This window comes from Tenrec ecaudatus, chromosome 2 (assembly GCF_050624435.1).
Source record: "Tenrec ecaudatus isolate mTenEca1 chromosome 2, mTenEca1.hap1, whole genome shotgun sequence".
NCBI classification, from domain to species: domain Eukaryota; kingdom Metazoa; phylum Chordata; class Mammalia; order Afrosoricida; family Tenrecidae; genus Tenrec; species Tenrec ecaudatus.
The window spans coordinates 15291725-15315417 of record NC_134531.1 but is presented as its reverse complement, the minus strand read 5'-3'; the positions used below and the strand labels follow the sequence as shown (position 1 = coordinate 15315417).

The following is a 23693-nucleotide window of genomic DNA, read 5'->3' as shown; positions in this document are numbered from 1 at the left end:
AAGTCGCCCTGCTTTTTTCACACTGCGCTTAGCATTTCACAGCAGAAATGCATGGTGGGGGGCTTAGCAAGTGGCTGTCTTGGTGCCATGGTGGAAAGGAAGGGTAGGATTCGGGGTGAAGGCACCCTCCTCCCCGTATGCATACATAACTGCAGGATAGCCTGAGCGTAGCTTGTGACGGCACTAAATCTCCCGGAGTCGTTTTCAGTTAGTGGGAACATGCAAAGGGACAAAGAATTACAGAACTACGTTTTCCAAATTAATGAGAGGCAGAATTCATATAATTTGGTTAAGTGGTTGATGGCTACGTAATTGGCAAAAGATGTGGCCTGCACCTGCAGTCGGAGACGAAGTCAGAACCAACTAGCTGGTGGCAGGTTGGGTTTGGAGGTGGTGTTTTGGTAATATAGAGAGACAAGGGAGCTTTAAAAAGCCTGTGGGACAATTCCCGCTATCTTTCCTTTTCATTTTCCACCAAAATTGAAGCGCCTGGGAAATATCAGTTAAGGGGACAGATGGCACCACATCTAGTCTTCCCTGTGGGTGGGTCTTGGTGTTTGAAGTTGTCAAGTCAGCACAAGTTCTCTTCAGAACCACCTCCCCACATGGCAGGTTCCTAAGTTGTCCGAGCTCTGCAACACAGTCCCAGTGATCCTAACACTTAGGGGGTGCGTTTCTTTACGGAGTCAAATTCTTTCTTCGCTTTGTACCTTTTCTTACTCCTTTGCTCTGCTTTCAATTTTTCCTCTTCCATCTTCCCCGACCTTGCTCCCAGGAGAACTGCCTGAACTCGGACGTGGTGGAGCAGATTTACAAGCGGAACCCTATCCTGCGCTACACGCACCACCCGCTGCACTCGCCGCTACTGCCTCTGCCCTACGGGGACATCAATCTGAACCGTGAGTGCGCCTGTGCCCCCACCTGTGATTACTGAGTGCCCCAAGGACGCCTTTCCAACACTTTTGCCCGTGTTGTAACTCAGACTCCTGAGGAGGGGAACGTAACATGGGCCCACTCCATCACTAAAGCAAGGATTCACAGAGTGGGACTGCAGCAATGCTAAGCTCCTCCAAGGGCTGCTGCAGGAAAGGGAGCGTTTATAAAGGGGTCCAGAGAGCCAACACCTCCACCCCAATGGGCACGTGCTCGCGCACACACACGTGAACTCAGAGGAGCTGTTCGGCACTAGTGGGTCACACTCAAAAATGTTTTCACCCCAATATGGAACTATTTAGGCAGTCAGCCAGCTTAGAAGTTCCTGTTGTTGTTCTGTATAGTCTTCCTGCCGTCAGTACTCATAAGGACCCTCTAGGGCAGAGAACTGCCCCTCGCATTTCCAAGGCTGTAGAGAGCGTCATCTTTCAGTTAGAACAGTGGTTCTCAACCTTTCTATTGCCTCAACCCTTTAATTCAGTTCCTCATGTTGTGGTGACCCCAACCATAAAATTACTTTCGCTGCTACTTGATAACTGTAATTTTGCTACTGTTATGAATCAGGCGTCCCCTGTGAAAGAGTCGTTTGACTCCCAAAAGGGTGGTCGAGACCCGCAGGTTGAGAACCGCTGAGTTGGAGTGACTGGTAGAGTTGAACTACTGACTTTGTAGTTAGCAGCCTAACACACAGTCCACTACGCCACCAGCCCCAGTGCGCAGTGTGCTGGGTTACCCGTTGGGCGCTAGCAACAAGGTCAGCAGTTGGAAACCACCAGCTGCTCTGAGGGAGAAAAATGAAACCTCCTATCAAAGATTTATAGCGTCTGAAACACAGAGGCAGTTCACTGTGCTCTAGGGTCACTCAGACTCTGAATTGACTTTATGGCAGTGAGTTTGAATAAACATCAGGCTGTAACGTAAGCTGCTTGTCTTTGCATGGACTCCAGCTAACAGCAAGCCTGGAGGACAGAGTAGAACTGCCTCATGGTGTTTCTAAGGCTTTGAATCTTTATGGAAGCCCACTGCCACCTCTTCCTCCCACTGAGAAGTTAAGGGCCAAATCCTCCCACCCCGGTGCCCCCACGCCTCCTTGCCTATCTAGGGAAGACTAGCTCCCTGCCATTTCTTCCCCTGGTCTGCAGCTCAGATTCTGCTTCCCTCTAGCCCTTGTTTTAAGTGCCCTGGTGGTGTGGTGGCGTAGACGCTGGCTGGGCTGCTAACCACTGGGTCAGCAGTGCAAGCTCCCCAGCAACCCTGCAGGAGAGGCGGCTGCCTGCTGCCTTAGAGCTCTGTGGTCTTGGAAACCGCAGCAGCTCTCCTCTGTCCTGCAGGGTAGCATGAGTCTCATCAGGCTGGGCGCAGTGGGTTGGGGGGATTGGTGGCCCAGTGTGATGGCGTGCATTCTCTTCCCAGTGCTCAAAGACAAAGGCTACACAACCCTGCAGGATGAAGCCATCAAGGTCTTCCACTCCCTGCAGCAACTGGAATCCATGTCGGACCCCGTCCCCATCATCCAGGGCATCCTCCAGACGGGGCATGACCTCCGCCCACTGCGAGACGAGCTCTACTGCCAGCTCATCAAGCAGACCAACAAGGTGCCCCAGCCGGGCAGCGTGGGCAACCTGTACAACTGGCAGATCCTGACCTGCCTGAGCTGCACACTCCTGCCCAGCCGGGGGATCCTCAAGTACCTCAAGTTCCACCTCAAGAGGTAAGGGACTTGAGTGAGGAGGGTCTCAGGACATAGCTGAGACAAACAGGACCTCCGTGGAAGGCACTGCATGTGGGTCTTGGCTCTGGTGGCCCTGTGGGGGAAGGCAGAGTCTGCTCATTCCAAGGTCAGCAGTGCAAGCCCACTAACCGCTCCTCAGGAGGAATGTGAGGCAGGCTGCCCCTGCAAAGCTGAGGCTTTCTAATTCTGTCAAGTTAGTCTCAGAAATCCCAGAGGGCAGTTCTACCCTGTCCTACACGTTGGCTCAATGGCAGTGAGTTCTGGTTTACCCCAGGTAAAGACTTGTTGAAGATTACAGCTTAGGAGACTCCGAGGGGGGCGGGGGAGGCATTCTAGTGCTGCCCTGCCATACAGAGTCACTGAGTCCGAACAGGCTCAACAACACCCCCCACCCCACCCCCTATAAACAGAGGCTAGCATCCTAGTGGCAGGGGTGATTGCTCCACATCTAACAGATACAGTGTGACTGACTATGGAATAGCAGGCCTCCATGTGGCCTCACAAGTAGGAGTATTCAAAGTCCTGCAGCCAAAAAATGCTCCTAAACATGGCCTCAAAAACCCAAACAGTGGAGTTTGTTTTTTTCCCAGTATTTAAGCAGAAACAGGCAGTCTCCATGTTTGCTGTGTTCACCACTAGGGGGTGCTGCCACATATTCGGCAGCAGCTTGCCAGCCACAGCCCAGCTGTGTGACAGTCACTGTTTGTCCCTAGGATCCGGGAGCAGTTCCTGGGAACTGAGATGGAAAAGTACGCCCTCTTCATTTACGAATCTCTCAAGAAAACTAAATGCAGAGAGTTTGTGCCTTCCCGGGATGAGATTGAAGCTCTGATCCAGAGGCAAGAGATGACTTCCACAGTGTACTGCCACGGCGGCGGCTCCTGCAAGATCACCATCAACTCCCACACCACCGCCGGGGAGGTGAGCAAGGGCGATGGGCCCCGCCAGGCTGGCTAGCATGTGCAGCAGTAACAAAGAAATGAACGGGCCCCAAACCAACCACCAAAAGAACAAAATATGTATGGAAAGTGAGCAGCACAAAATTGTACCAAAATCACAGAAACCTAGGCCTGCCAATTGTGTATCGACTACAAGTTGCAGACCTAATGTAGGTCTCTGGACAGCGGCAAAGGTGTCTCATACACCTGCAGCGAGTCGCTTCTGATCACTGCATATGTATCTAGAATGCTGGGTTAGGTGATCACTCTCTTCATTTCTTTTTCTTCCTCCTTTCCCCTTTCCATATATTCTTTTATTGTGGTAAAAAATACACATGGCGAAGCATTTTCCAGTTCAGTGTGTTTTCCACATAAAATTTCAGGACACTAGGTACATCCATCACTGTGTGGGTTGGCTTTTTTTGTTTTCCATCAACAATTCATACCCGTGTTGTTCCAGGCCATTGATTGCAATCTCCACCCTGAAACATCACTTATCCTTTAACCTGTTTCCTCCAGGTGTTTCCTGTATCTGTTCTTCCTCTTTTACACTTTCTGAACTTTGTCCTGGGGCAATTGCAGAGCTTGTGATCTCACATGGCTAGTTACTTTAAAGGACTAGGTGTTCTTCTTCCTTGGTTTATAGACCTGTCTCGTTTGACTGAAAATTGAGCCATCAAGTGAGTTCATTTTCACCCATGAAAGGTGATCCAACCAGTAAGCCTGATCTCTGTTGGGATTTTGAGTTTTGTTTCACTTTTTTGCCCTCCATCCAGGATCCGTTATGACCCCTTTCAGAGGGATCAGCAATGGTAGCTGGGCACCATCTAGTTCTTCTGTTCTCAGGGTCATGGAGGACTGAGGTTCAAGTGGTCCTTGTGTCCTTTGAATTATTTCCCCCATGTCTTTGACTGCCTTCATTCTTCTTTGCTTTAGATAAAGAGAGACCAATAATTGCACTTATGGCTGTTCATCCAAGTAAGATGGTAGAACATTCTTGTCCAAGTGGATTGCATTGTGCCGGTTGAGCCTGGGAGGTTGCTTCCCACCTTACTTAGATCAGCATGGGTTCACATGAGGCCCAGACAGCCCCACAGGCAGGGAGGGACAGCAACTGAGGCCCGATGCTGTGTCTCTCAGGTGGTGGAGAAGCTGATCAGAGGGCTCGCCATGGAGGACAGCAGGAACATGTTTGCCTTGTTTGAGAACAACGGACACCATGACAAAGCCATCGAGAGCCGGACCATCGTGGCTGATGTGTTAGCAAAGTTTGAAAAGTGAGTTGCTCCCCCTCAAAGACCACCCTAACCAATACCTGAAGGAAGTGCAAGGGAGGGGAGCTGACTGGGTGTGGGGTTTGGGGACCTAGTGTGAGGGGAGCTTCCAAGAGTGCATGATGGAAGGAAAGTTGAATTAGAGAATAGAATTTTCCCATGGTTTCTTCTCTGAAGCCCCATCATGTGACTTAGGACACACACACACACACACACACACACAGAGAGAGAAGGGATTTGAGGGCTGGGAGAAGAAGGAAACAGAAGCCAGCATTACTTTTCTGCCCGTAAAGTGGTGGACGCAGGGGCCTCTGAAAGGGCGGTTGCTTGGCTCCTACTAAAGGTAGGCGCGGTGGGATCACGCTAGTTCATTTCGGTCACGGAGGCCCTGGGAGGTAGGGGGACCGTCCAGTTTGTGGTTCCCACCCCATCACGAGGTACATAGATGCCAGGTCCTGGGGTGGCCCCACATAGCACAGCTGGTGGTTCCCTGAGAAAGCGGCAGCTTGGTGCCGGCCTGGCGTGGTAGCCGAGCGAGGCCTTGCTCCGATGTTGCGCCACCCCTCTCCTCCGACTCTTCGTAGGCTGGCTGCCACGTCGGACGCGGGGGACACCCCGTGGAAATTCTACTTCAAACTGTACTGTTTCTTGGACACGGATAACGTGCCAAAGGACAGCGTGGAGTTCGCGTTCATGTTTGAACAGGTAAGAGCTGTGAGGACGCGACCCTTCCCCCGGCGAGGCGGCCGGCGTCGCGCTGTGGCAGCGGTGTCCCAGCGTGCACCGGGTTGCGCGATGTCCCGGCATGCACCGGGCCGGGCCCTTCCGCGTTGGTAGGCGGGGCGCTGTGCGGCTGCGCACTGCTGGGCCGGAAGCTGCTCCGCTCTGGAGGGGCCGGCGTGAGAGGGGCAGTTCTCTTTTCCCGGCGTAGGCCAGGGATCCCGAGTCCTGCGCTTGGGGGAGCCTTCCTCTGGGTGGACCCTGTTGGAAGGGACTTGTCTCCGGGTCTGGATCCCTGGAGATCGGCGACCCCTAGTCCACTCCGCCCTTCCGGTCTCACAGGGCACCTGCCCTTTCCCCCATGGGGAGTGCCGGGGGCGCCATGCTTATGTACTGCACAGAGGTGATTGGATGTGGGGCTCAGCCAGCCCCGACGGACCCCCATTCAGATAGCAGAGAGAATCTGCCCCCGCAGCAGGATCCTGTTACGGGGTGGACAGGCGAGGGCTCCCAGCGACAATGCCTGTGTCTGGGAGACTCGCAGAGCGGTGGAGGGTGGGGCGCCCGAGCCCTCCCGTCACCCGGTGTCGTCCTCTTTCAGGCCCACGAGGCGGTGATCCACGGCCACTACCCGGCCCCGGAGGAGAACCTGCAGGTGCTGGCCGCCCTGCGCCTCCAGTACCTGCAGGGAGACCACGGCCCGCAAGCCGCCACCCCCGCCTTGGCGGAACTCTACCCACTGCAGCGGCTGCGGGCCCGCATCAGCCAGTCCACCAAGGGCTTCACGCCGGGCGGCGAGCGTCTGGAGAAGCGGAGGGCCAGCTTCCTGGAGGGGACCCTGCGACGCAGCTTCCGCCCGGGTGTGGCGCAGCGGCAAAGGGCGGAAGAGGAGCAGATGGTGGACATGTGGGTGCAGGAGGAGGTGTCCTCCACTCGGGCCAGCATCCTGGACAAGTGGAAGAAACTTCAGGGCCTGAGCCAGGAGCAGGCCATGGCCAAGTACATGGCGGTCATCAAGGAGTGGCCCGGCTACGGCTCCACACTCTTTGATGTGGAGGTGAGCATGGCGGCAAAAGAAGCTGCCTGCAAACCTCAGTCAGGGCCAGGCTCGCCTGCCCTCTCCCTTCAGATGCCCCAAGTCTTTACTGTTTGCTCACTCTTCGCCCACCCACCCTCAACACCTTGCTCTCTCTGCCCTACAGCTTCCCATAATGCAATGGTGGCTGTGAGCACCAGACCTCGGTGGACTGCCTTGGTCTTCACGGTCACACAAGGTGTCCTGCCTTTGACAGAATCCAGTCTCTTGGGTTCGTTGTCGCTCATCTGAGTGGGAAGAACCTGAAGGTTTCCTCTCAGGCCTTTCACAGGTTGTGCTCTGTCAGGAATGAAAGGAACATGAGAATGCTGCTTGTTCCTGATTCGCTTTTACTCTGCCTAAGGAGCTGTAAATAGTTCTGACTGAAGCTGCTAACAGAAAAACTTGACATACTATTAGAGGGCGCTCATAGGAACTCTTGACATACACTATTAGAGGGCACTGATAACGTAGTGGGTTGTGGGTTGGACTCCTGACCAAGAGCACCAGTTTGAACCCATCATCCGCTCTGAGGTAGAGAGATGAGGCTTTTTATGCTCCTGTAAGTATTTACAGACTCAGAAAGCCACAGGTGCATTTCTACGCTGCCCTAATGTCCCTATGAGTCAGAAATACTGTGGGACAATTCTAGACCCTTACAGTGTTGCTGTAAGTTGGAATTGACTCAACAGCATTGCGTATATGTATTATATGCAAATTAGAAACTTGAGATGTAGTTGTCTTTTAAATTTACATGTTTCTGAGACTTGAGTCTTTTGAGGGGCACAAAACCTCATCTTTATTCCTTGGAGCAGCCGGAGAGTTTGAGCCACCCACTGTGGTTAGCAGTCCAAGTATGACCTCACAGTACCACAGGGCTCCTCGATCCTCAAATGAGGCCCTGTAAAATAGCCCCCATTAGGGCTTTTCGTCAGACCCTGGCTTTGTGAACAGATACACGACTAGTGGTGGGTTTTTACAAGCATTTACGTTCTCATGGTTCAGAAGGCCGGAAGTCTGAATTCGGGTATGGGCTCTGGGGAAAGGCTTCCTGTCCTGGTTAGCTTAAGAGGACTTTCCTTGTCTCTCTAAACTTCTTGGAAACTTAATATAGGGTTACCCTCTCTTCTGCCTCTGCTTCTCAGAACATGTGTTTATTTATTTATATATATATCTCTCTCAAAATGGATGGGTATTTTGCATTTTCGGGTTTTGGGCCGAGACCATGTGTTTGAAGGGAATCATTCTATTTTCGTGGTTGAAATGTAACCCTTAGCATCAGGCCGTGAACCTGGTGGAAAGATAATCCGTTCCTAAGTAGGATGATCGCCATAGGCCATGAATAAATATCCAGCATGTATGGCCAGAGGGTTCAGTTCAGTCCCTGGCAGTTGGCAGCTGATAGATAACTGGTTCTCAGAAGTGGTGTATTATAGCTGTCCTAGGATAAGGAAAATCTTATTTACCAAAACTCATAGAAGCATTGTTTTTGTTGCTGTCGTCCAAGTAACAGTTCCCAGAACACGTTACTTTTCCATCCAACAATCTGCCCACATTTTGTTTTGTGGCATTAGTTACAAGAACTGAATGTGAGAGCACTCCTCCAAAGCCCTTCCTGGGGTCCCCTGTCCCCAGTGGCCCCTTTCTGCCTCATGAGCTTTGTTGCCAGGCAAGTCCCACCCTATGGGTATAGAAATTGGATGCTTTGTGTCATGTCCGTCCTCGCTGAGTTGCCGATGTTGGTCTCACTGGTTTGGGCTGGATCAGCCCCAGGTTCTTACCCTCTTTCTCCAGACTCGGTTTTCCCGCCCTCTCCTAATCCGCAAGGATGTCACAAAATCCCTCATCCCCACACGGGGCCATCGGAGCTCCTAAGAGAATCCGGGGTCTGAAACCGAACTCACCCCCCATGGCACCATGTTCAGCTAAACAACAGGTCCCCCGGGGGAGTGCTAACACTAGCGTGGTTCACACGCCCAAGAATCTCAACCATGTGAGGTCAAAGGACAGTGTTTAAAAGAGAAGAGGAGGAGGAATGGGAACAGGAAGTGGGAGAAGCCATGTGTTTGAATCGTTGGATGGAAAACTGGTGGCCTGTTCTGTTAACCTTCACCCAGCTCCCAGTGACAAGTTTCCTAGGGGTGTGGGGGTCTGAGCACTGGGGCAGAGTTGATGGCTTAGGTCACCTGGCTCCTCAGAGTGTCTCTGGAGTCCCTCCACTGGGATGTTTAAACCAGGTCTTGTCCACATAGCTAATGACAGTAACTATTGACAAGATGACACAGAGGCCTCATCCCGGAGCACAGTTTGGCCAGCCTCATGTTCTGGATTGATCAGCCAGTCAGAAAACCATTGAAACACCTAGAATGGATGGCGTTTCTAGAGTTCACTCCCCACCAGGGCCCACGCACAGCACAAAGACGGTCGTCTGGCCGCCACGTGTTCTAACCCTGTGCCGCTGTCCCTCTCACCCACAGTGCAAGGAAGGCGGCTTCCCGCAGGAGCTGTGGCTGGGCGTCAGCGCGGACGCGGTCTCCGTGTATAAGCGAGGGGAGGGGAGGCCTCTGGAAGTCTTCCAATACGAGCACATCCTCTCCTTCGGGGCCCCGCAGGCCAATACCTACAAGATCGTTGTGGACGAGCGCGAGCTGCTCTTTGAAACCAGCGAGGTAAGAGGTCGGCCGAGGAAGCCCCGGCTGGGCAGATGGGAACAGCACCCCACTTTCTGCTGCGCTTAGACATGGGTTCTTTAGGTAATCAGGTCCCCCCATGCCAACACCTGTGCTTCCGGAAGCCTCGTGTAGACAGCTTTGCGACAGACAAATGGGCTTCTTTGAGAGCCAGGGTCTCCCCTGTGGAGATGACCTGCAAGAGAGAGAGTAGAGGCTGTGGGTGTCAGAGGCACGGTAAAACTCAGTGTGGGTACTGGTAGTTCCTGACCCATTGCCGTGCCCAGCAGCGGGATACATGATTGATTGAGCCCTTTGTTGCGGCCACGGTGGGGTTCCTTCTTGTAGAGGGCTTTCTTCTTCACTGCCCTCTGCTGCACCAGGCCTGGCCGCCTCCTTACTCCCAACACGCGGACTAATACAAGAGACCTCGTGAGACACCCAGAGAAAGGGCAAGCAGAGGTGGCCAGTGGAGGTGAACCACAGCTTCCCACTGTTCGGGAGCAGTAGTGGGAATAGCTGAGGCCCAAGGATGAGCCAGTGAGAGGGAAGTGCCTTGATGGGGAGGGTTCCCGCAGGCCTGGTGGTGGTGGTTTTGCCAGTGGGCAGGGTGAGGAGAGGAGAGGGTTAGGCTATCATCCCAGGGGCCAGGCCAGCGGTGGGGAGGGAACTGCCAAGAGGGGCGGGTGGCCAGCACGTTCTGGGAACAAGGGTGAGAGGTGTCTGAGCCGGCGGTTGTCCCGGGCAGGCCACAGAGCAGTTTCTTTGCTGCATGGTGTGGACAGACAGGGTGGGGATGAGCGCTGGTGTTGATGGCCCTGTGCCTCGGCGCTGTCTGCCGGAACGGAGGTAGCCATCATCCCGGTGCCCAGTGTGCAGGCGAGAACCGGCGGGAGTGCACGCTGCAGCAGAACGAGGGGGTGGGGGTGGCCCAGCAGTACAGCTCCGGGTTGGGGCTCTCACCGCCGTGCGGCTGTGCTTGCCCGGCAGGTGATGGACGTGGCCAAGCTCATGAAGGCCTACATCAGCATGATCGTGAAGAAGCGCTACAGCACGGCGCGCTCCGTCAGCAGCCAGGACAGCGCCAGGTGAAGCGGCCACCTGGCCCCGGCACCCTCGGCGAGCCGCCCCCCTCACAATCTGCACGATTTCCAAAGCTTTAGTTCTCTCCGAGGACCCCCGTGCCTTACCAAGAACGAGGAAACAGGAAGCCCACGCTGCCGCCAAAGCAGCCCCAAGTGCCTTAACCCGGGGACGGCCTCTCACGGGCCTTCCACTGATGCTAGTGCAGGGCAGGAGCAGCTGAGGAGGGGCGTTCCGGCCTCCCTTATGCACAACGCCCCAGCCTGGCCGCCTTGGCTCAGGGCCCAGGGCGAGGGAGCCGCGGGGGTCGGAGCGGAGCCGGAGCGCTGCAGGCAGCCTTCCTGGATGCGTGGTCACTTTGTTCTTGCATTTCCCACGGCTCGTGCGCCCGCATGCCAGAAGCGCACCCCTGTGACCCCGGCTCCCGCGCAGTCGAGGCAGGGGCGGGCGGCGTGTTCTAATGCTGCCCTCTGACGCGGGAGTCTCCCCTGTGCTTACGACGGCACCTTCGGACAGCCGTGTCTGCTGTCTTGTAAGCCCGCTGCGCTTACCGGCCTCATCTCCACGGCCGCCTGCAGCGTTACAAAGTCGCTATGGAGTCTGCCTTCTCGAAGATCGAGTCAAGCAAATACCTGGGTCTACTGGCAGCTTAGACCTGGCCCATCACCGTATCGATTACAACAGGGCCAGGTGAACGGGGTCGGAAGACGCTGCGCTCCTCGTGGGGGCAAGCCTTTCAGGGACCCTGGCACGAATCGGTGAGCCCTGAGTAGACAGGTTTTCACTCAAGATGGCACGGGTGGTCTGAACAGAGCGCCCCGTGCCACGCCAATGACCAGGAGAGAAACCTGCCCGTTTGGGGCATCTATTTTTATATGGAGAAATCGTAAAGGCTCAGCCAACCAAGTCTCATCACAGGGAAACAAAATTCTGCCTTAGCCCTTTTGGACAAATGTGCAAAATCACGTTTGTTGGCTCAAAAGAAAATCTAGCAATAAACGATATTAATTAATGTGTCCTGTGTTTCCTGTATCATTAAAAAGGGGGGGGGGAGATACAGTCCGATTGCCATTGAGTCATGCCCAGCACACTGACTACAAGGGCATCCATGTGGAACAGGGTACCTGTAGGTTTCAAGGGGAGATTTTTTGGAACTCGATGGCTAGGCCTTTCCTCCGAGAGTAGACTCACACCTCCAAGCTCTTAGTTGGCAGCTGAGCCATATTCATGGGCCGGTCCAGCTTTGTCCCGGGCAGCTGGGGTGGGGATGGGGCTCTTCATTGAATGCTCTGGATTCAAGCATGTCCCAGCTCTGTGAGTCCCGTACTTGATTAGCAATGTCCAAAGTAGTGCAGAGGGCCACTACAAAACAAGGTGAAATGGGCTTTCTGAGTCACATAACCCACTGAGGGTGGAGCACCTAGCTCCTGACTGGGCCTGCCTGGAGCCTACTGTTAAGAGTCAGGCCAGCACCCTGCCAAGCAGAGTCACGCTCTGAGCGGCCAGGCACCCATCCCACTCCTCTGACCCAGAGAGTTCCCTCCATAGGGCCTAGCAGCTCTGGTCCCAGTTCCGGGGTGCTTCTTCCTCAGGCAGGTGCTTCGCGTACCTTGCTACCCACTCCCAGGGCCGTGAGGTCATCCTGCTGGCAGCCGCTCCCTAGGCCTTGTGGCCTCAGAGGGGTGGGAAGAAAGCAAAGACACTGGTGTCGGGTGCCTTTGTTCTCCTTTCAGGCTCAGAGAAGGGTGGGGGGCTCACAGTGCCCTGGTCATTGATCCCTACTCCTAATGCCCTGGCTTCAGCCTCCTTCCCCTTCACCCCACCTCATTTCCCACACACCTGCTTTTTTGTGGTCCCCTATATTTGTCCTTTTGTGTTCGGTTAACTTTAGCCAGCCCAAGTCCCATTCATTCCATAATGAGCTTCATCGTCATCGAATGATTCATAGTCGTCTATTGTGTGTGTGGACCAAACTTTGTCCATCTTTTCACTCTGGTCAGTGGGGCTGTAGTGAACATGGGTAGGAAGCTATCTGTAATGTGTTCTTTATTTCTGATACATGTCAAGTAGTGCCACTGTTGGGTCAGGTGGTGTTCCTATTCCTAATGAAGCAGCATACAACCCTCACTGGTTGTGCCTATTTGCAGTCCCACCAGCCCCATGTGAGAGTTCGCATGTCTGCATCCCTCCAGTATTTGTTGTTTGCACTTTTTAAAACTTGTTACCAATTCTGGCATGAGGTGGTATCCCATCGTCTTGACCTGCATCTCTAGAGGACCCGCGATCATAAGCTTTTCTTCCCATGTTGGGTAGCCACCTCAATGTCTTTGGTGAAAGTGCCCATATCTTCTGCCCATTTTTCAGTTGGGTTGAATGATTGAAGCTTTCTGTAGCTTTTAGTCCCTTATCAAATATGTCATCATCCAAAACTTTTTTCCCACTCTGTGGGTTCTCATTTTACTATCTTGGTACACAAATTGTCTTGTGATTTCCCAGTTATTTATTCTGTCTTCTATCGTGTGTTTTGCTATGTTTGATCCTATACTTGTGCCATATAATAGGAGGGTTCCCTAGATCAGCTGTTCGAAACCACCAGCCACTCTGTGAGAATGACAGGCTTTCTATGCCTGTAAAGAGTTACAGTCTCAGAAATTCACAGGGGCAGTTCTGCCCTGTCTCATAGGGTCACTATGATTCAGCAGCAACTTGATGGCAGTAAGTTTGGTTTTTTATTAGGGCCCCCAAGTTTGTCTCCTGTTGTATTAGGCTGGGCTGTCTAGAGAATCCAATAACACTCATCTATGAACAAGGAAGTACTCCATTATTAAGAAGCAACTTTACGTCAATAATGCATCCCAGCTCACTTCACTCCAAGTCTGATGCTCTGAAGTTCCTCTTCAGACCCGGGTAGCTGATGTCAAAAGGTGAAGCCGGAAGTGGATCACAGGCTGGTACGTGCAGAGGCACGTGGATCCAAGGTTGGTGAGAAAATGGCAGGGTGCCAGCACCTCAGTTGAGCAGCCCCGCATAGGGCTACCTCCCAAGGCAGACCATTCCAGCAGGCCCGAAGGCTGAGGGGCAGGGAGAGAGCAGGTCCCAGTGTCTCTACAAAAAGCTTATGACACCAAGGGGCTGCCATCGGCTGCAACCTGACCAATGAATTGAACTCTGCCCCTAGCCAAGAATGCCTCTCCCTGCCACCGAGTCAACACTGACAAAGTGACCCCTGTGGGTTTCTGGGGCTTCAGTTGTTCATGGGAGTCAAAAGCCCAGTCATCTAACTATCACACGTGTGCCTTGGACCCATTTTTTTAAAGGGAAATCAGTCCTTGGGAAAGGATGTTACATAAATAAAGTAGAAGGGCACACTAAAAAAGGCTCTCAAAATCGGTTGACACTCGCTACAATAATGGGCTCAAACATAATTGTAAGAATGGCACAGAACCAGGGCACACCTCTTCTGCTGGCCTCTCAGCTACATGGCCCTACGCCCCCTTGGCCTCTGTCGTGAACAAGCAATGTTCCAAAGCCCTTTGAGCACTGCCAATAAGTGCCCCCAAAGTACTCCACTCCACCTCTAAGCCTGGAGGCACTCAGCTCTGGCTGTGAGGGTCCACTAACGAAGCTCCTCCAGTGTAATTGCCTGAGGCACCCCTCAGGGCAAGTGAGACTCTTGCCCAGAGGCACTCAGCATTTTCCTCCAGGGAACCAGGAAGGAAGCCCACCACTCTGTTGAGCTCTGTTGCCGCAGCCCACCCTCCTGCAATGGGGAAGTTCATCCTGCTGGAGTCTCAAGGTCCAGATAACACATATCCCTCCTGGGTCTTCTTGATGGGAGTGAGAGCCCCTGATGCTGCTTGTAAGATGGCTCATTGGAAGCCTTACGAAGATGGCAGAACGGACCAATCACCATGTCATAGTTCCATACATCCTAATTGCATGGACCTACCTCACACAGGTTCCAGGTTACCTCATTTACATTATTAGCAAGATATCCCATCCCCTTGGCAGGCCAGACGCCCTTCCCACTTGTACCTCTTATCCAGTGATTTGGTAGGAAATCACAGTGGCAGGAAGACCCATGTCAAGTGATTGGATGCCCCACCGTAGCTATCAGGCCAGGACGGTAGCCCTTTGTCCTGATAATGTTTCTCTAAATGTTTCTGGGAATACAGCATGCCAAAAGCAGAGACATGTCTGGAATGGTTCCTTAATACTCCACTACGAATGAATGATTCTTGACGGGGAATGGAAGAAAGGAGTTAGGCTGGTGGCCTCTTGACTAAACCCAAGTGTTGCCCAGGACGACATCCTTTCCTCACAAGGATGCTTCCCATTCCTTTGGGAAGAGAGAGGAAAGGCAATGAGCAGGAGGCTTCTAGCTGGCTGGTTGTCACGGTCAAGTGCATGTGCCCCAGGGTCCTGCCAGGCTTATAGCATGGAGCTCTTGAAATGCTTCTATTGCCGTTCCTTTTTTGTTGTTTAACCTTGATCAGGACCTGTTCTTGGCTGAAACTCTTTAAGAACATAAAAATTAGGAACGGTATTGCGATGGATTTTGTCCATCTGTGTTTAAACCTTTCAGGATACCTCACACATGATTTGGCCCTGTAGGCACCAAGGACAGGCAGTTCTTGGTTTGCCTCGTACAGGATATAGCTGACTATGTTGACCTATATTCCGAATGCAAATCCCTCCTCCCCCACTGGACCCATCCATAAAGTCCATTGAGGTGATTTGATATATGAACTTGGCAGGGTATAGTCTTCAAGGAGTTGAGACTGCTGCTCAATGTACAATGTACAAATGTACAGTACCACCTGTGGATGGTTTACCTCATTAGAGAAGGGACCATGCTGGGTGGCAAAACTGGTTCAAAGGTGAATGTGAAGACGGGAGAGTTTGGTTTTATGTCAACTGGTCTTGTTTCTCTTGAGAACCCAGCCTAACACGGGGGTGTTGTCGGTGATGAAAAAGGCTCACTTAGTGAGATACAAAGGTGGTTAGCATCCTGCAGGGCAATGGGGCTGGAACCAGTGAGGTTAGCTTTCCTCCTACTTAGAAATCATTAGACATTCTTTCTAGTGATTTTTTCCCCCTTTTTGGTCACTTGTCCATCTCTAACCAGTTAACATCTAACTTTTCGAAGACTGGGTGACATTCAATAAGAGATACCCAAGCAGTCACGTTTCTCTAAATCCGGGGCCAGCAAACCCCCGCTCGAGAGCCCTGTGCTGTTCTTTCGGTACAGGACCTACATGTGGCTCTGAAAATGAAGATAAAACTCTCATAAACGTGTTAAAGGCCCCTTTCCGATCATGCTGATTTCATTTGCTTGTAAAATGTGTAGTTAGGGCGTTCGAAGAGGTCTTTCGTTGTTAGGAGGAACAGGACTGGCTTTTCCTCTCAAGAGTTTGCCTATCCCTGCTCAGGGCGATTGCTTCTGTTGTCACCTGGTATCAAGTCACCTTGGGGACCTTCGGACACGGGGAACACATGTCATCATAGTCGTCGTCAGGTACCATCAGGTTGGTTCCGATCCATAACAACCCCATGAGCCCTGCCCAGTGCTGTGCCATCCTCTTCCTGGGTGGGAGCCCATTGTGTCAGCCAGGGTGTCAATCCAGCTCCTTGAGCACCTTCCTCTTTCCTGCTGCCTCATTACTCTTCCAAGCAGGGTGTCCTCCAGGGACCTAGGGACCGGTCTCTCCGGACACCATGTAGTCTCGCCATCCTAAGGAGCATCCTGACTATACTTCTAAGACAGATTAATTTGTCCTTTTAGCAGTCCATGATATTTTCAATATTCTTTACCCACATCCTGGTTCAAATACATCTTCTTTTTTGGGTCTTCCTTATTCAATATCCAACTTTCACATGCATAGGAAGCGAGTGAAAATACCATGGCGTGGGCCAGGCACGCCCTAGTCCTCAAAGGCTCTCCTTGCTTTGCCAGCGCCTTAAAGAGGTCTAGAGCAGGAGATTTTACCCAGTGCAGCATGCCAGCACGACAGACTGACAGACAAGCGGTGCATCAAGTTAGCTTGCTTTATTTCCAAGCTTTAGATAATCCCAGGGTAATCAATGGCTCAATACATGCATTTTCTAATATTTTTTGAACTTGTTAGAAGCTGTTTGTTTTGTTTTGGTTTTAAATGTCAGGCATTTAAACCTACGAACACCTTCTGGACCAGAAGAGGAGAGCCTTAAACAGTGGCTTTGTGAAATCTCTAAAGAGAATATGTGACCCACTTCTAGCTGCTCTTGAGCACTCACCGGTTCCCTGCCTATATGAGAAAGGAGGCATGAGGCCGGCCCTTTCCAAGTGTGGCATTTCCAAAGGGATTTCTCATCTCTTATAAAACCTCAGAGTGAATGATCCATACTCACATCAAGATGGATTCATCAAGTTACACTCACCTCTTTCCTTGTAATCGCTTCTGTGTTTACCTTGTGCACTTCAAAGTACGGTCTATACTCAAGTACAAGCCGACCCGAATATCAGCCAAGGCACCTAATTTTACCACAAAAACTGCATTTAAAATGTGCTGATAATCCCCAACCCCCCAGCCAGTCCTGGGGCATTGGGGCTTGGCTCAAGGGGAGTCCCTCTGGGACATGGGGGTACAGTGAATGGTGTGACCCTTTGCTGGGCATGCCTGCACAGTAGGGGATGCTGGGCCCCTCTAGGGTTTCCCGCATGGGCTCCAATAAATTTCTTTCCTTTTGCTTAAAAAAAAATTACTGAAAAAAAACTCAGCTTATACATGAGTATTTACAGTAGCTGCTTCCGTGGTCTGTCTAGCAGCCACGTTGGCCTCTCAGAATGAGCGTCTTCAACAGTATGAAACTCCAAAGGACTGTAGGATTCCCAGAGCCAAGGGTGAGGCGTGTCTGGCATAAAAAAGGGAGAACACGGTTTGTGGAAAGCCAAACAGAAAGTGCTTATTTCCTGTTTCAAGATTCAGATCAAGAAACAGCCTCCTGTTTGCTTAAGCAATGTATACTGCACACCAGCTTCCTGCTGCTATTTTCAACACTGGGGTCCAGTAAGCACGACAGATAATGTGCTTGTCCTCAGGAGGCACACGATCCAGCTGGTTTCAGTTAACTTTTTTAACTTTACCCAGAATGCATAAGGAATATAGTCCATCTCTTTACGATGACCAGCGAAATGGCCATAACCGCCCAACCCCCAAAAGACAGACATAGGCTTGGGTCCTGATATGCCAACCATGTTCAGTCACCAAACTGACATTTGTTGGCGTCACTAGGCGCCATTGAGTCAGTTCCAGTTCACAGCAACCTGTGCAGCGCAGAACAAAACACCACTGGTCCTGCGCCGTCCTCACCGTTGCTCTTATGTCTGAGCCCACTGTTGCAGCCACTGTGTCCACCCATCTCCCTGAGGGCCTGCCTCTATTTTCTGCCTCTCTTCTTTATCAAACAAGACCTTCTCCAGGGACTCGTCTCTCCTGACAGCATGTCCAAACGTGAGACCAAGTCTCACCATCCTTGTCTCTAAGGAGCATTCTGGCTGGACTTCTTCCAAGACAGATTCATCTGTTCCCTTGGCAGCCCTCAGTACTTGCCGTATTCTTGACCAGCACCGTGATTCAAATGCACTGATTACTCAGCTGATAGTGACGCCCGTCCAAAGCCCAGTGGGAGGAGCCCAGGTGCCGGAGTGGATTTCCACAAGTTCGGCAGTCCAAGCCCACCAGCCACTCTGTGGGAGAAAGATGAGACTTTCCGTTCCCCTGGAGATTTACAGCCACAGGGAGATTCTACTCTGTCATGGAGGGTCACTGTGAGTTGAAGTCTGCTTGACGGAAGTGAGAAAGAGCAAACCAGCTTGTATGAGGGAACTAATCGAATGTTTAAGAATTGTAAAAAACTAGAATGAAAAGATAATGGAATATTTCCACGAACTTTTGGAAGCCCCCTCACATTTCTACCACGATAGGTATTAATGTGCATAGCATACCCCAGTCCAGGGGAAAGTAGATCAAGACTCTGAGGGACCCACGGGGGCCCTGGAATCCTGGGCTAGTTCTTTTAAGTTTCCCACCCCTTTGAAACCAGCAATCCATGGAAATCTGAACGTGCCCGAGGGAAAATACACCAGGTTAAGCCACTGCCATCAGATTCCACTCTGACTCACAGTGACTGGTGGAGTGAGATCTCTGAATACGGCTCTTTAGCCATGGCCCTGTAAATCCGACGTGTGACACACTGATGGAGGGGATTGGTCAGTTTCATTGCCACACCTTAGCTACAAGCAGGAGCCCTCGCAGGAGCAGAGAGAATCCTGGGGCCATTAAGGAAGAAGAGTCGCCAGTGAGAATGTTCGGAACCCTTGCCTCAAGCGCGGAGGCCATGTCGCTGTGAGCCCGGAATGCCCGCCAGGAGATGGTGAGAAGGCACAGAAGAGCACCGCCGCGACTATGAGACTGAGAGGCAAGGGTGTTTCTGGGCCACAGAGGCCGAGGCCAAGGCCAAGGCCAAGGCTGAGAGAGGGACTTGGCTGCCTGCTGAGGAGAGGTGTTGCTGCGGACTAATGACTGTATCCTAACTGGTAGTAATCTGCTCACTTCCCTAACAAGCCCCATAATGGTGAGCCTTGTCTGCGGGTTCTGTGTGGCCATCGCAGTGTAGCAGCAAACCCAGCTGAACAGGAGTGTTGTGGGAGGAATGGTTGGTGCCAGGCTCAAGCCCTGAAGGATGGCGCGTGGAGGGGGCCTGTCTGACCTCAGCCTGGGGCCAGGGAGGAGTCAGACTCTCCTACCCCTAGGTATTCAGAGGGGGTCAGAGGTGGCCTCTGCGACATTCATCTTCTCCCTCACCTCCTCACTTCCAAGGAGTTCCTTGACGGCCCCTGCTCCAAGACACTTGTCCATTCTTCTGAGGGTGGGTGCGCTATTTAATATTCTTCACCGGTAACGTAACAAGCTCAAGTTAAGATGTGGGGAAACCGAGGACACAGCGTATTTCAGGCCACAGTGGGAAGTGTGGAGGCGGTTTGTTCTGACCCTAAAGCCATGACTCTTTCTGCCCCTGGCCACTTTCATGTACCATGAAGCAATGGCGTTTCCTATGCACACGCCATCTGCTGCCTCTGGTGAGACTGACTGCTATGGGGGGTGGGTAAAGCAAGGAACATGGCCCAGGGAAGATGGGGAGAAGCCAGCATCGCCTGTTTACGAGGCAGTTCAAAGCCACTCAAGAGGTGAGGGGGCAGTGGTGAGCTTTAGGGCCCTGCACTGTGGGAAGAGTCTGGAGCCAGAGGGCATTTCCTGTTAAGCGTGAGGAGCCCACGGCTGGGACGCAGGTGAGTCACGACTCCCAATGCAGTGGGCCCTGACTCAGAGCAAACTTTTGTGACCGGGCACAACATCTGCCTCATCCTACCCCAACTTTATAGCCGTTGGCAGTACTTGCAAGGTCATGGCCACAGCCGCTGTGTGGTTTGTACCCTTCCGATCTAAGAGGCTCCTCTTCCAGTACAATATCAAACAATGTTCTCTTGCGACCCACAGGGGTTTCACTGGGTCGTTTTCGAACTCCAGACCTTCCCCCCACCCCTCACCCAGCACCCGACCCCAGTCTACACGCTCTACTGGAGCCTGTCCACCCAGGATGACCCTGCTGGGATCCTGATGGCAAGTTTCAAAGGGCTTCCAGCTCCGGAGCTCAACCAGGTGGCAGATGGGCACTGGAATGGCTCGTGGCTCATCCAGCGTTCGCCTGAACTCCGTGGGCAGAGCGCTTCACCAGGGTGAAGGCGTGATAGCCCTTCAAGACACAGAGACTTTAATTACCCCTGCTTGATACAGAAGGAAACAGAGGCTTGGGGACAGTGAACCCGGCCCCACTTCCACAACTTGAATGGGCAGGCATTTCAATCAGGTCTGCCAAGCTCTCCGTCACTGGTCTGGGATCTGCAGGGTAGAAGCTGAAACGGCTCTGCCTTTCCACCCAGATAGAGTAAGGAAATACTCCAGCAAACGGTGGTTGTGGTGGTCTGTCTGTCTGTTTCCTAGGGTGGCCGTCATGACAGTGCCTTTAAGGAGCCCGCTGGCGATATTTCTTCCAAGACAGATCTGTTTATCCTTTTAGCATTCCATGGCATTTTCAGTAATCTTTTCCAGCACCACAATTCAAATGCACATTTTTAATGCAGTTTTGTGGCGTAGCATGGGTAACCGTCTTCACGCCTGGTACTCATATGTGCTTGGATCCGCATGGAGACCGATAGAGGAGTGGTGTCTCTGTACCTAAGACCATGGGAAATGTGTGTTTTCTTTCTTTTTTTCTAAATCACTTTATTGGGGGCTCATACAACGCTTCTCACAATCTACACTTACACCCATTGTGTCCAGCACATTTGCACATTTGTTGCCATCATCATTCTCAAAATGCATCGATTCTTTACAGGAGTAGAAAGCCTCATCTTTTTTTCTGTGGAGCAGCTGGTGGTTTTGAACTGCTGGCCTTGTGTTTGGCAGCCCCACGAGTAAATCCACTATACCACCAGGCTCCCTAAACCCAAAGTAAAGTGTCTAGTATTGTTTCTCTCACAACAAGCCTGACGCAGTCTGCGTGTGTGTGTGTGTGTGTGTGTGTGTGTGTGTGTGTTTAATGTGGGTAAGCTGAGGATGTTTTCAGAGTATAGAATCTGTTCCTATCTTTAGGGACTTTCCCTTTCAAGTAGTAACAGGATCACAGCTGATAAACCGTTTGGGACATTAACAAGGTTGATTGCCCCTCAGGCATCCAGGCTGGGTGGAAATTAGATTTCCCATCATTCCGTCATGGCATGCCCGAAAAGGAAGCAAATAACATTCCTATAAATCTGATCTCTTGAGGAAATTGTTGCCTATCAGGGTACTTAGTGATCCTGCGGAAATTTAACAGGCCTCCTGATGAAAGATAGGATGGTCTCTAAGGAACGCCACCAACTGCACTTGACTTTAAATGACTAAGCATTTCTGAATTCTTGCTGTTGGATAAAAAGAATAACACTCACGCAATACGGTTTGCTTAAATTTCACAGAGCCTAGTTAAGGGGGGCGGGGAGTCATTCTTATAAGAGAGAGTGTGCTCAGATATTGTGAGGAATGGAACAATAGAAACCTTGCGGAGACAATTTGAGGTCAGTAGTGAGCCGTGCTTGTGAGCCCTCTGGAGTCTTCTAAACAGGCCGGGCTTGTTAATCTTTGAGTAGTTTCTGAGAAGCGTCTCGGGTTATCCAATGAGCCGCCAGTGAGGGGCACGAGACAAGCTGCTTCTCAGGGTTAGTTCCAGTTTCAAGTATTCCTCAAAGACAAACAGACCCGAACCGCAAAAACACAGCCTCGCCATCGGGCGTTCACTACACTGAGATAGCACTACAAGCCCCTCTCAGATAACATATTTACGGTTATTGCTAAAAAACTAAACTAAACCAAAAATCCCTCACTACCCCCCGATAGATTGTGCTTCAGACCAGCCCCATAGAGCAGACTAAGGCTGTGCCTGTGGCTGTCTGAGACTGTAAGTATTGTTTAGGCAGTAGAGCGCCTCACTTTCTTCCGCAGAGAGGCTGGTGGTTTCAGATGGCTGACCTTGGAAATAGCATCCTAACTCGTGATCCAGGCCACGGCCACAGCTCCTTTGTTGTTAAGGTGTCCTTGAGCCTCGCTTTAAATATGCTATATGAAAGCGTTTATGGGACTTTTTCATGAGCATCCATTTCTCCAGGGACCTTTTGAAGTTTCTTTCAGATATATGATTATGTGTGATTCAGGAGTCCTGGTGGCTTAGTGGGTTACACATAACTCCAAGGTCAGCAGTTTGAAACCATCCGCCTCTCTGCAGAAGAGAGATGAGGGATAAGATGTTCCACCAGGATGGCCCACAGCCATTGTAGTTACACAATAGGCTACTAATGGCAAGGTGAGAAGTTCTAAGCCACCAGCCCCTCCTCCAGAGAAAGATGAGGCTTCTACTCCCTTAAAGAGTTTACAGTAGAACCCGGTTCTCGACTGCATCAGTACTCGACATAATCGGATCTTGACGTTAAATGTCAAGGAGATTTCGCATCAGAGCTTGAACACAACGTCGGATTCCAACCCGATGCGCGTGATTTGTGTAAACAAAAGCAGTTTGTGTTTGGGTCATGCAGCGTTAGTTGGCATTGTTAGTGCGACTTGTTTAAGCCTTTTGGGGTTGCGTTCCAAGTGTTTTGCTGTAATTTTCTTAGTTTCTGTGGCCTTTTGTACTGTTTTCAGATAAAAAATGTGGGTCCTAAGAAAGAGTTTTTGTATGGAATCATCATGATAAGGATCCGGTTAACCGTGTTATCGATATTGTTGATGATTTAGTAAATCCTTTTAGAAAACAGTTAAGGAAATGCCAACAGCAGACCACATAAGACAATTTTTTTTTTTTTTCAGAGAAAGCCAGCCAGGTCCTAGTGAAATAAGGCAAAGAAGGGAAAAAAAAAAAAACTCCTGAAAATCAGCCACCAGTTGATTTTATGTTAGGGGATTCCCCTTCCAAACAATGACTCTCTCTCCATCCCTCCTCTCCACATCCGTGTCCACAGATCCAGATCCTCATCAATCTCAAGGGTATGGGCCATACTGCAGTTGTGAAAAGCATTTTAATGTTGTTTCTTATTTAAATTATTTTATTTAACTCTGAACTTACTACTTTGAAATTTCTGTGTAATGTTTTGTATAAAAAGGCAAGGTTAGGGTAAAAACCTGGTGGATCAATGTGTTTTCAGTTATTTCTTTATTATTATTATTATTATTATTATTTATTTAAATTTTTTCCAGTTATTTCTTATGGGAAAAATTGATTCGGAACTCTGAATCAAATCTTGGCACTCCTAGCACGGATTAGAGTTGAGGTCCGGGCTTCTACTGTACAGTCTTGGAAACCCATGGGGCAGCTCTACCCTATCTTATAGGGTCACTATGAGTTGGAATCAAGTTCAGATTTAGGATTATTTGGCACAGTGGTTTCTAACATTCTATAACAGCGGTTCTCAACCTGTGGGTCGAGACCCCTTTGGGAGTAGAATTACCCTTTCACAGGGGTCACCTAAGACCATTGGAAAACACATATTTCTGATGGTCTTAGGAACTGAGACACTGCTCCCCTGTCTCCAGGTGGGTCCGCCCACATGCAGATATGCTGATCTGCACTGACATTGGCTTTTTATGCATAGTGTCGTAAAATGTAGCAATGTAGCTTACTGTTGTTATATAAGTACTGCTA

At 51.1% G+C, this 23693-nt stretch overlaps 1 protein-coding gene across 1 annotated transcript in view; it reads left to right on the top strand.

Moving 5' to 3' along the window:
- The window catches only part of MYO10 (myosin X), a 195709-nt gene extending 184269 nt beyond the window's left edge, over positions 1-11440 (top strand). Inside the window, exons 34-41 of the mRNA XM_075540884.1 lie at positions 776-899; positions 2347-2644; positions 3379-3586; positions 4744-4880; positions 5462-5582; positions 6199-6654; positions 9150-9341; positions 10332-11440. Coding sequence (XP_075396999.1) covers positions 776-899; positions 2347-2644; positions 3379-3586; positions 4744-4880; positions 5462-5582; positions 6199-6654; positions 9150-9341; positions 10332-10433 — 1638 coding nt within the window. The 3' untranslated portion in view covers positions 10434-11440. The remainder of the gene's footprint in view (positions 1-775; positions 900-2346; positions 2645-3378; positions 3587-4743; positions 4881-5461; positions 5583-6198; positions 6655-9149; positions 9342-10331) is intronic.
- The last annotated feature ends 12253 nt before the right edge of the window (positions 11441-23693 follow it).